At 50.7% G+C, this 12,003-nt stretch overlaps 1 protein-coding gene across 1 annotated transcript in view; it reads left to right on the forward strand.

The window, feature by feature from the left end:
* The first annotated feature begins 2,215 nt into the window (after positions 1-2,215).
* SLC44A2 (solute carrier family 44 member 2 (CTL2 blood group)) overlaps positions 2,216-12,003 on the forward strand; it is a 13,251-nt gene continuing 3,463 nt past the window's right edge. The window contains exons 1-17 of the mRNA XM_007460677.1: positions 2,216-2,252; positions 2,724-2,772; positions 5,940-6,013; positions 6,137-6,221; positions 6,805-6,889; positions 7,087-7,197; positions 7,278-7,338; positions 7,427-7,550; positions 7,670-7,753; positions 7,847-7,959; positions 9,554-9,685; positions 9,785-9,884; positions 9,969-10,061; positions 10,237-10,321; positions 10,916-11,178; positions 11,264-11,358; positions 11,912-11,998. Of these exons, the coding sequence (XP_007460739.1) occupies positions 2,216-2,252; positions 2,724-2,772; positions 5,940-6,013; positions 6,137-6,221; positions 6,805-6,889; positions 7,087-7,197; positions 7,278-7,338; positions 7,427-7,550; positions 7,670-7,753; positions 7,847-7,959; positions 9,554-9,685; positions 9,785-9,884; positions 9,969-10,061; positions 10,237-10,321; positions 10,916-11,178; positions 11,264-11,358; positions 11,912-11,998 (1,678 nt within the window). The remainder of the gene's footprint in view (positions 2,253-2,723; positions 2,773-5,939; positions 6,014-6,136; positions 6,222-6,804; positions 6,890-7,086; positions 7,198-7,277; positions 7,339-7,426; positions 7,551-7,669; positions 7,754-7,846; positions 7,960-9,553; positions 9,686-9,784; positions 9,885-9,968; positions 10,062-10,236; positions 10,322-10,915; positions 11,179-11,263; positions 11,359-11,911; positions 11,999-12,003) is intronic.

Here is a 12,003-nt window from a genome sequence, read left to right on the forward strand (position 1 = left end):
GAGAGATCAGGGTGGAGGCACCTGCGCTGTCCAGGCAGGAGACGACAGCCGTGTGACAAGGGTGGGAGCCAAACGGGATGAGAGTGGTTGGATCCTGAATAGATTCTGAAGGCAAAGCTGATGTGAAGCAAAGAGAGACGTGTCCCAGGTTTCCAGCCTGAGCACTCAGGAGGACAGAGAAGCTTGGGGGACAACAGGGGCTCGATGTGGTCATGCTGAGTGGGAGGTGCCCATGAGACCCCCATGTAGGGTGCTGGGGGGCAGGTGTCACAGGGTCGTGCTGCTCAGGAATGAGGCCCTCCCCAGGGACCCATATTTGAGCATCATCAGGGCGGAGCTGGTGGCTGAAGGCCGGAGTTTGCAAGAGTGTCCCCAGGGGACCTAGCGTATCTGGGAAGAGAGAGGCTGTGGCCTGGGCACTGCTTGCACTGGGCGGGGTGGGACCAGCCAGCCTTTGGGCTGGCAGGGACCGTGGCAACTAAAGGGCTACTTTGGGAGGCCTTGGTCACCCAAGGGCATGGCTTGGAGCCTTGGGCCTTGCCTGTTTGCTGAAGCCTGTGGGCCAGGGGGCAGGTGGGGCCTCCACAGCTAGAAGCCACTGGGGGGGTGGTGTGACATTTCTCTAGGGACAAGCTGAGTTGGTGACCAGAGTCCCATCAGGGGGTGCCTGACTCTGAGGCAGCAGGTATGATTATTGAGCACCAACTGTTCTCTTATAACCCCATGCTGGCTGTATGCTTCACACTGGATATCTCGTCCTGCTGACTACACCCTGATGCCGGCTGTATCATGCCATGTCACCTGTAGAGCTGGTTGTACTATGAAGTATACAACTGGCCCCAGGAGCTGTTGGGAGATGCAGTTTGAACAGGCACATGATCAAGAGAGTATACAGCTGGCGCAGGGGTGGATGGTTGGTTTAGGGGGTGTAGCCAGCTGACTGGGAATGCTGTGCTGACTGTGTACCCTCACACCAGCTGTACAACTCCCCGCTGACTGTATACCTCCCACTAGCTGTATACCACTACCCCTACTGTACACCCCACACTGATTAAACACCCCGAATTGTATACCTTCATGTGGGCCATATACCCCATGCTGGCAGTACCCCCATACCTACTGTATACATCCATATCAGCTGAGGATTCCTACACTGACAATATACTACATCCATGCCAACCGTATACTTTTTGGTATCCCATGCCTGGTCTTTGGCTGGTTTTGGTTTTATGCTTTAGACCCATTTCACAGTTGAGGAAGCTGAGGCTCAGAGAAGGCAAGGCCCTGGCCTGAGTATCCTCGGGCTCAGATGGGGCAGGAACATTCAAATCCAGGGCCACCTGGTAGGATATCAGCTCCACAAGAGCAGACCCACAAGACTGGGTCTCTCACATGCCACTGTACCCAATAGGCGCTCAATAAATACGTGTTCTTCAAAGCAGTGGCTTCAGGATTATCGACCGAGAAAGTGTGCAAGGGTGGTGAGCTGAGGTGTGTAGCCTTGGGGGCCACAAAGGGACCAGCTAGGGGCAATGCCAGAAAGGGATGGGGCACTGGGGGCTGTCAGTCCTAATTTGGCAGTTTTCCAGAGACAGGGATGTGAATTTTTATATGGACTGTCCCAATATTTAACTGTTGGCATTTACTTTTTAAAAAAATGCATCCACAAGTTGGAGAGTTTTCAGCCCAGATACTCTGTCATTGGTTGTTCGGGTTAAGCCATCTGCCCGTTTTGCTGTGCCTGGCTAGACACTGACCTCCCTATGCCTCAGTTTACATACCTGGAGAATGGGACAGTAATTAGGCGCTTTCCAGGGTTGAGAGATGTTCTAGGGCGGTGTCGCCTGGTTGGGGGCAGGGGTCTAGCCCCGGCCGCAGAGTGAAGCCACAGAGTTCCCCGGGTGGGGGCTGGGCGGGAGGGGTGCGGAGAGGGCTAAATCGGGCGGCGGGTGAGTGACTGGAGCAGCTGCCGCCCCGCCCGGCCCTCTCCTCTCTCCCTCTCTCCCTCCCTCCGTTCCGTGGTCCAGTCCGTCCGAGGCAGCAGCTCTGCTAGGGCCGGTCTGACCGGTTTGGGCCGCCCCGCCTGTCTCTGCTGGGAGGGGCCGCGGTCAGTCAGTCCCTCGGTCCCTCCCTCGGGACTCCTGCGCGTCTGGACCCGAGGGCAGAGAGGGAGCGCGAGCAGTCAGGCGGCCGTAGGGGCAGGGCGCCCGCAGGGATGGGGGGCGAGCGGCAGCATTACTACGGGAAGCACGGTAGGCAGTGCCCCGCTCTCGCGCCCGGGCCTGGCAACTTGGAGGGGGAGGGGGCAGCGGGAGGACCCAGGATGGAGGGACGAGGGGGGAGCGGAATTGCAAATCTCGCCCTGTACCCCCCCAACCCCCCATCGTCACCTGGCAGCACCCTTCACCCCAACGCCCGCCCAGAGGTCCCTCCAAACTCCCTCATCCGAAGGGTCTGTCCTCGCAGCCTCCCCAGGACTCCTGTGAGAACCATCTCCAGATCCCACCTTGGACTCTCCCCTCTCCACCGGGCTCGCTGGTAGCCCTTTTTCCAGCCCCCTCCCAGTGAGTGGTCGCCAGGTGATAAATCGGGCTGTTCACAGAAAATCCTCAGGATCTCTGAATCTTACTTCTCCGTGGCCAAGACACCCCTAGGAACATCTGGGGAAGGGTGGTCTGCCAGCCTCATCTTGGATCACTCAGCTCAATCTTGCTGAATTTCAGGAACACCACAGAAGTATGACCCCACCTTCAAAGGACCCATTTACAACAGGTAAGCCGTCTGGGTTCCTGAGAGGGGAGGGGTCTCTACTAACACTGCCTCCACCCCTGTTTCTTTACACACTTCCACATTTGTACGCCAACAACCTGGTGATAAATATTTGCAACTTAACGATAAAAGAACTTATAAGAATGATAAAAGAACGATAAAGGAATTTCCTTAATATACAAAGTCTTTACAAATGAATTTTTAAAATTCAGGCAAAAGACTGGAACATCATTTATAGAACAAGAAATACTGTAAACAGTGGAGTTATGGAGAAATGCTCAAACTCACTGGAAAGTAAAGGAATGTAATTTAAAACAGTAACCAAACAGAATTTCCCCATCACAGCTTGGCAGAGGCTAAAAAGATTGACACGCTAGGGTATACAGAAGTAGAAACATAATGTTGTACACATGAAACTTACATAATGTTATAAATCAATGTTACCTCAATTAAAAAAAAAAGATTGACACACATTCTGCTCTGAAACTAGTTGATACAGCCTTTTTTGGAGGGAATTTGGAAATATGACTTTTTCTCTTTTTTTTGATGTACAACTGTTTGTTCAAGAGATTAAAATTCTATGAAAAAAATTCTCCCAGTACACCTTGCATAGATGGGCAAAATTGTATGATAATGCTGCCTTTTTGAAAATGGCAAAACCCAACAATCTGAGTTGCAGCTCTTGGAACTAGTTAGATACATTACAGTGCATCCTTAGGTTATTTTATTACACAGCTGTTAAAATGTACAAGAGCCTTTATAAATAGTCACTTGGATCCCTCTCAATATATTAGTGAAAAAAGCAAGACACAAATAGTGGGTGTATCATAATCATACTCGAGTTAACCAAAAAAAGTTTTTTTGGAAAACATTTGTACCAGTGAATAAAGAACTCACTAGAAATCATTAACACAGGTTACTCCTGGAGAGGAGGGTTATGTGGGAGACAGTTCTTGGTTATGTACATTCCTGTGTGGTTTAAATTTTATCATGTTCATATTTAATCTTATGATAATAGTTTAATTTTTTCTTTTTAGTAAGTGCTAACATGGTTGGTGAAACTTATGGGTTTTTGTTTTCATTTTTTCTTCCAGTTTTATTGAGATATAATTGACATACAGTACTGAATAAGTTTAAGGTGTACAGCATAATGATTTTTTAATTAAAAAATTTTTTTTTTATTTTGGGCTGCGTTGGGTCTGTGTTGTTGCGCGCGGACTTTCTCTAGTTCCCTCGAGCGGGGGCTACTCTTTGTTGTGGCGCGCGGGCTTCTCATTGCGAGGGCTTCTCTTGTGGAGCACGGGCTCTAGGCGCGCAGGCTTCAGTAGTTGTGGCATGTGGGCTCAGTAGTTGTGGCTCGCGGGCTCTAGAGCGCAGGCTCAGTAGTCGTGGCGCACGGGCTTACTTGCTCCGCGGCATGTGGGATCTTCCCAGACCAGGGCTTGAACCTGTGTGCAGGCATTGGCAGGCGGATTCTCAACCACTGCGCCACCAGGGAAGCCCCAGCATAATGACTTGATTTACATATATCATGAAATGATTACCACAAAAAGTTTAGTGAACATCCGTGATCTCATATAGATATGAAAGAAAAGAAGAAGAAAAAAATAACTTTTCCTTGTGATGAGAACTCTTAAAATTTCCTCTCTTAACAACTTTCATATATATCATACAACATTATATTTACCATGTGTACATTACATCACTTATTTACCTTATAATTGGAAGTTTGTACCTTTTGAATACCTTCATCCAATGCCCCCTTCCACTCCCCAACTGCCACCTCTGGTAGCCACAAATCTGATATCTTTTTCTATGAGTTAGTTTTTTTTTTTTTTACATCTTTATTGGAGTATAATTGCATTACAATGGTGTTAGTTTCTGCTTTATAACAAAGTGAATCAGTTATACATATATTCTCATATCTCTTCCCAGTTAGTTTGTTTTTGAAGTATAATTGACCTACATCACTATGTTAGTTCCTGGTGCACAGCATAGTGATTCAGTATTTCTATACGTTACAAACTGATCACCACAAAATAGCTTCACTTTTAAAAAACATTAATATGCTATGCTGGTAAGGATGTAGGGCAATGGGCACTTAATCGAAAGAGAGCTGAACATCGCTGCAAACTGCTTTGAGGACAGTGGAGCATGAGGTATTAAAATTTATTTTTTAGTTTTTTTATTGAGTTATAATTAATATACAATGTTATATTAGTTTCAGGTGTGCAACATAGTAATTTGATATTTTTATACATCATGATCACTGCAATCAGACCAGTTACCACCCATCACCATACAAAGTTGTTACAATATATTTTTTAAAAATATTTATTTATTTGGTTGTGCTAGGTCTTAGTTATGGCAGGTGGGCTCCTTGGTTGCAGCTCATTGGCTCCTTAGTTGTGGCTCCAGGGCTCCTTAGTTGTGACATGCAAACTCTTAGTTGTGGCATGCATGTGAGATTTAGTTTCCTGACCAGGGATCGAACCCGGGGCCCCTGTATTGGAAGCATGGAGTCTTATCCACTGCACCACAAGGGAAGTCCCCAAAGTTGTTACAGTATTACTGACTGTGTTCCCTATGTGTATATTACATCCCTATGACTTATTTATTTTGTAGTTGGAAGTTTGTACCTCTTAATCCCCTCTACCTGTTTCGTCCATCCCCCCACCCACCTCTAGTCTGACAACTGCCAGTTTATTCTCTGCATCTATGAGTCTGTTTCTGTTTGTTTGTTCATTTGTTTCATTTTTTTAGATTCCACATATAAGTGAAAGCATACGTTATTTGTTTCTCTGTCTGACTTATTTCACGTAGCAGAATATCCTCCAGATCTATTCCATGCTGCTGCAAATGGCAAGATTTCATCCTTTATGGGGGGCTGAGTAATATTCTATTGTATACATATACACCACATCTTTATCCATTGATCTATGGATGGGCACTTAGGTTGCTTCCATATCTTGGCTTTTGTAAATAGTGCTGCAATGAAAGGTATTAATATTTAAAATGCACGTGCCCTTTGGCATAGCACGTGCCCTTTGGCATAGCATCAGGAACATGTGTCCAAATAACACATACCTATATATGTGTACAAGGCAGGATGGGTCCATGATATCCAGGGCACCAGTACTCCCACCCTGACGCGGTCTCTTGCTCCCCAGAGGCTGCACAGACGTCATTTGCTGTGTGTTCCTCCTCCTGGCCATTGTGGGCTATGTGGCTGTAGGCATCATAGGTGAGCAAAGGAGGGGATGGGATTGGGGTTCCAGGGTGGAAGGGCAAGCCACCGCCTCTGGGGCAGAAGTGGGGCTGGTGCTAAGGAGTGGCAGCCTCTCGGCATCTCTGGATCCCTCCACAGCTTGGACTCACGGGGACCCTCGAAAAGTGATCTACCCCACTGATAGCCGAGGCGAGTTCTGCGGGCAGAAGGGCACGAAAAATGAGTGAGTCTGGCTCCTTGGGGCCTGCTGGGTCTGGGGAGGAGTGTGCGGGAGAGCTTCATGAGCACTGGGGAGAAGGTTCTAGGCTTTCCTCGCCTCCATCCATCCACTAGTCCAGTCAACAAGTATTTATAAAACTCCCGCCATCCCCAGCCTCTGTTCTAGGCCTTGGGGACACAGCACTAAATGAGACATTCAAAGTCTTGTCCTCTGGTGGCCCACATTTTAGGGGAGAGACAGAGAGGAGACAGTCCCAGATCTGATGTCCGCGGGTGATGAATAGGTGAGGTAAAAGAGGAAGTTCAATCCAAGCTGTGCCATTCCCTGGCTGTGTGACCTATGGCAAGTGTCTCAACCTCTCTGGGTCTCATTTTCCTTATCTCTGAAATGGGGATCATGACAGTCCCACTCTCATGGGGCTGTTGTGATGGTTAGATGAGCCAGCACATGTCCAGTGCTTAGAAGAGCACCTGGCATGGAGTTGCTGCTGCTGTGGTTATTATTGTTGTTGTTGTTTTTGTTAAGATAGTCTATATAGGCTGATTGAGAAGACTTGACAGTTTCCATCTCCCTTCCCCAACCCCAGGAACAAACCCTTCCTGTTTTATTTCAACATTGTGAAGTGTGCCAGCCCCCTGGTCCTGCTGGAATTCCAGTGTCCCACCCCCCAGGTAACTTGTCCCCTCCCCACCTCTTTCCTTTCCCCCACTTCCACCATCAGGTCCTTTTTCCCTCTGTAGTGGCAGCTTCTCTCCCAGCCCTTTCTCTCTCCCTGGTGAATAGGGGGAAGGGGGTGGGACCTCTGTCTTGAGAGGCGATCAGGTGTCTGTCCAGACCCCACTCAAACCCTGCCTCCTGCCCCCCCAAGATCTGCGTGGAGAAATGTCCTGACCGTTACCTCACCTACCTGAACGCTCACAGATCCCAGGACTTTGAGTACTACAAGCAGTTCTGTGTGCCTGGCTTCCAGAACAACAAGGTAAGCAGATAACTGCCCAGGCAGGGGCAGGTCGAGAGTGCTGGCCCGCAGGATTGACCCCCCTCCCTGTCTCTTGGCAGGGTGTGACTGAGGTCCTCCGAGATGGCGACTGCCCCGCCGTCCTCACCCCCAGCAAACCCTGTGAGTCTGGGGTCCCATGAGCTTGGGAGGGGCATGGGGGAGGTTTCAGGGGCTCAGCCTGACTGGTCCTATCCCCTGCTCTGTGCAGTGGCCCAGCGGTGCTTCCCAGACATCCACAGCCACAAGGGGGTCCTCATGGTGGGCAACGAGACAACCTATGAGGATGGGCATGGCTCTCGGAAAAACATCACAGAGCTGGTGGAAGGCGCCAAGTGAGGACTGTGACCCACCATGCTGACATCACATTTTCCTGGGTGGGACAGGGCATCCCCTGGGGCTGGCCCAATCAGGGAGCGGGGTCCAACCTAAAGCCTTGTCTGCCTTCCCCCAGGAAGGCCAATGGAGTCCTGGAGGCCCGGCAGCTGGCCATGCGGATATTTGAAGATTATACAGTCTCCTGGTACTGGATTATCATGTAAGTTGAGAGGGAAGGTAGCCCTCATTGGGCTGCCCTGTCTGAGACTGGTGAGGGGGTGGGGTCCGCTCATGCACCCATTTTATCCCCCAGAGGCCTGGTCATCGCCATGGTATTGAGCCTCCTGTTCATCGTCCTGCTCCGCTTCTTGGCTGGCATTATGGTCTGGGTGATGATTGTCATGGTGATTTTGGTCCTAGGCTACGGTAAGTCTCTCCCTCCCTGTGTCCTCCCCTCCCCACAGTCTGCAAAGTGCCTATGCCCTTTGAGCTGTCATTGGCCTATCAAGAATCTTCTGTCCCTGGTGGTCCAGTGGTTAGGACTTGGCGCTTCCACTGATGGGGCCTGGGTTTGATCCCTGGTTGGAGAACTGAGATCCTCCAAGCCGTGTGGCACAGCCGAAAAAAACAAAACAAAACTTCTCCTGAGCCATCAGACATCCTCCATCTTTTATTTGGAATATTTGTGAAGATATTCATCTCAACATTGTTTATGAGATCAGGTACTTGGAAACAACCATTAAATCATAATCTTCCCAAGCAGGACTGGATCTGTATTTCATCGACAGCAAAATTCATTCTAAAGTATACCATTTTGCACAGTGGTTAGGGCCACATGCTCTGGCACCAGAAAGCCCAGGGTTCAAATGCTGGCTCTGCCAATTCCTTGCTCTGTGACCTTGGGCAAGTGACTCAACCTCCCCATGCCTCAATTTCCTTCTCTATAAATTGGGGATAATTAGTATTTACGAGTTAGGAGACTTAATGAGAACAAGACAGTCTGCAGATGAGATGTGGGAGGGCCTGAGGCCTGTGGAACTCAGAGGCAGTGCTCAGAAGCCAGTGCTTCACGTTCTGTTTATTCATTTAAACTTTCCAAGAGGAAAGATGCTGGATGTGCAACCTACACTGGAGACACAGATGTTAAAATATTCATTAAAAAAAAATTTTTTTTTGTTTGTTTTTTGGCCATGCCGCGCAGCATGTGGGATCTTAGTTCCCCGACCAGGGATTGAACCCATGCCTCCTGCAGTGGAAGTGTGGAGTCCTAACCCGTGGACTGCCAGGGAATTCCCAAAATATTCGTTAATAGTCGTTTCTAGATGGGTGCTGGCAATTTTGGTGACTAGCTTTTTGTACTTTATCTGTACTTTATAACTTTCTTCTACCAGAGCTAAGGGGAATGGTGAAAATCCCTAGTGCTACCCCACTGGATGTTAGCACCCGTGTCCTCCCTCCCCACCCATGAATCATTGTTACAGGATGGCAGAGGGGTCAGGAAAGCCTCAGGCCACACAGCATCCTGACACCTATTCACTCATTCATTCATCCATCGTGTACTGAATGACTGCTATGTTCTGGGCAGTCTTCTAGGTCCTGGGCTTACAGCAGTGAATAAAACAGGACAAATCCTTACTTTGCGGAGCTTATATTCCAGAGGGTACGGGCAAGATGGGCAAGAAACAAACCAGAAAACCTCTGGGATGTCAAAGCTGTGAAGGGGGATAAGAAATTGGAATGTAAGAGGGTATGATTCTAAATGGGGGAAGAGATCCCAGAAGGTCTCATGAGAAGGTGACATTTGAGCAGGGACTAGAGGATGTGAGGATCCAGTTGGGGAGAGACTGAACCAGGCAGCAGGAACAGCAGGTAAAGGCCCTGAGGCAGCAGCAGGCGATGGCAGCCCCTCTCAGCCTTGGTTTTTGTTTCTGTTAAATGGGTGTGGTTGTACGTGCTTTGTGATGTTGCGGGAGCCGTCGGAGGGCTGAGGTCAGTCGTAGCACGGTGGTTCCCCATGCAGGCATATTTCATTGCTACATGGAGTACGCTCGACTGCGTGGCGAGGCCGGCTCTGACATCTCCCTGGTGGACCTTGGCTTCCAGACGGACCTCCGCGTGTACCTGCACTTGCGGCAGACCTGGATGGCCTTCAGTGAGTCCCAGCTCCCCATTCAGTGAGGCCTGGGTGGGAGTGGGGAGCCCAGGCAGGTGGCAGACTTGATCACTCTCTGCCCGCCCCCCCTCCCCGCAGTGATCATTCTGAGCATCCTCGAGGTTATTATCATCTTACTGCTCATCTTTCTACGGAAGAGAATTCTCATTGCCATTGCACTCATTAAAGAAGCCAGCAGGTGGGTGCCGGGGTGCCAGGGGGTTAGGCTGGGGTGGTCCCAGGGCTGCTCGGGCCTTGATGTCTGTGTTTCTACTCCTCCCAGGGCTGTGGGATACGTGATGTGCTCCTTGCTGTACCCACTGGTCACCTTCTTCCTGCTGTGCCTTTGCATCGCCTACTGGGCTAGCACCGCTATGTATCCACCGTCAGACCCCGATCTCCGACCCCGGGGCTGGGGGCTAAGTGCCACACTTGCCTGGAGGTGACCTACATCTTGGGGGCAAAGCCTGAACCTGGTGTGGGAATGGATTCTTTTCCACATGCCCCTGTGGTCTCTAATCCCAGACGCTGGGTTCCTTAATGGTCTCTAGCTTTCTGTCCACTTCCAACGAAGCTGTCTATAAGATCTTCAATGACACCGCTTGCTCAGTTGCTGGGAAAACCTGCAACCCCGAGGTGGGTGTCTGGAAGTGTGTGGGGGGGTGTCTATTTCCCTAGCAGCCCACAGTTGATCTGAAGGCCTCTCACCCCCACTTGGGGACCATTCAGCAAACATTTGGTGCCAGATGTGGGTGGCATGGAGAGGAAGAGATCCAGCCTGGCACCTACTCCGCCCCACCCACTAAGTGCTGATCTACCCACCTTCCCCCACCCCTTGACTTCATTTCCTGCCCCAACACCCCTCTCTTAACCCAGTGGTGGTCAGTTCTTCCTTTAGAGCCCCGTCTTGCCTTTCACAAGCCCCTAACCTGCCTTCCGTGGTCCTCATACTGATCTCTGCCACTTGTGATCTGTCCACATGGCCACGCCATTGATCCCCAAGATAGCTTATCCCGCCTCTGACACCCATTGGGATGATGATCCCTAATCTTGTTTCTAAAAGGCCTTTTGAAAGCCCCTATCCTAACCCCCGAATTCCTTGACTTAACTCTGTTCCCCATGACTCCTGTCCCATTTCGTGGTCTACCTGACAGGTCTGACCTGATGCCCAGAGCCCACTCTGAACCCCTAGCCCCTATGATGTGACCAGGCTCTGCGTCCCTCCCACAGACCTTCCCTTCCTCCAATGAATCCCGCCTGTGCCCTGGAGCCCACTGCCAGTTCGCCTTCTACGGTGGTGAGTCGACTTACCACCGGGCCCTGCTGGGCCTGCAGATCTTCAATGCCTTCATGTTCTTCTGGCTGGCCAACTTCGTGCTGGCGCTGGGCCAGGTCACGCTAGCTGGCGCCTTCGCCTCCTACTACTGGGCCCTGAACAAGCCGGATGACCTGCCTGCCTTCCCACTCTTCTCTGCCTTCGGCCGGGCGCTCAGGTGGGGCCCCAGGTGGGCTGGGGGTAGGGGTGAGTTGGAGTGGAAGAGGCCTGGCTGGACCACTGACCACTCCCTCGGCCCAAAGGTATCACACAGGCTCTCTGGCCTTCGGCTCCCTCATTCTGGCCATCGTGCAGGTCATCCGAGTGATACTCGAGTACTTGGATCAGCGCCTGAAAGGTACGGCCCACAGATGGTTGGCAGTAACTCCCGAGGTGGAGGGGGCGGGGCTGAGGGGCAGGTTAGGATTGGTTCTTGTGGGGGGGTGAGGCTAAGGTGGTGGGACAGAGATTGGTTTCTGCCTATGGTGGGGAAAGGGTGGGGCTGAGGGTCTTGAGTGATTGGTTCCTGTGATGGAGGGGTGGCTGAAAGAGCCCACTGGGTGTTCTTACTGCTGAGGGGGTTGGGAACAAGAGGACTGGGCCACCATTGGTTCCTGACAAGAGGGTTGGGCTGGGATTGGTTGTACTTTGGGGTGGAGCCAAGGAGGCATCAAGGATTGGCTTCTGCCTTGGAGGCGGGGCCAGGATAGCAGTGTGGGTTGTCACTGCTTCTTGTCTTGGAGGCTGGGCCTGAGGTCCTGGATCAAGTCTCCTCTCCCCATCTCTTTGAGAAGGTGGGCTCTAAAGGTCCTGGACTATGGCAAGTGAGTGTAACAAGGAGATAGGGGGCTCCTACCAGGCCGAGTGGGGTCTCCTCTCACCCACCTCTGCATCTCCCCCTCATCTACCAGCTGCAGAGAACAAATTTGCAAAGTTCCTCATGACCTGTCTCAAATGCTGCTTCTGGTGCCTGGAGAAATTCATCAGATTCCTCAACAGGAAT

Source organism: Lipotes vexillifer, unplaced genomic scaffold (genome assembly GCF_000442215.2).
Source record: "Lipotes vexillifer unplaced genomic scaffold, Lipotes_vexillifer_v1.1 scaffold1011, whole genome shotgun sequence".
Lineage (NCBI taxonomy): Eukaryota > Metazoa > Chordata > Mammalia > Artiodactyla > Lipotidae > Lipotes > Lipotes vexillifer.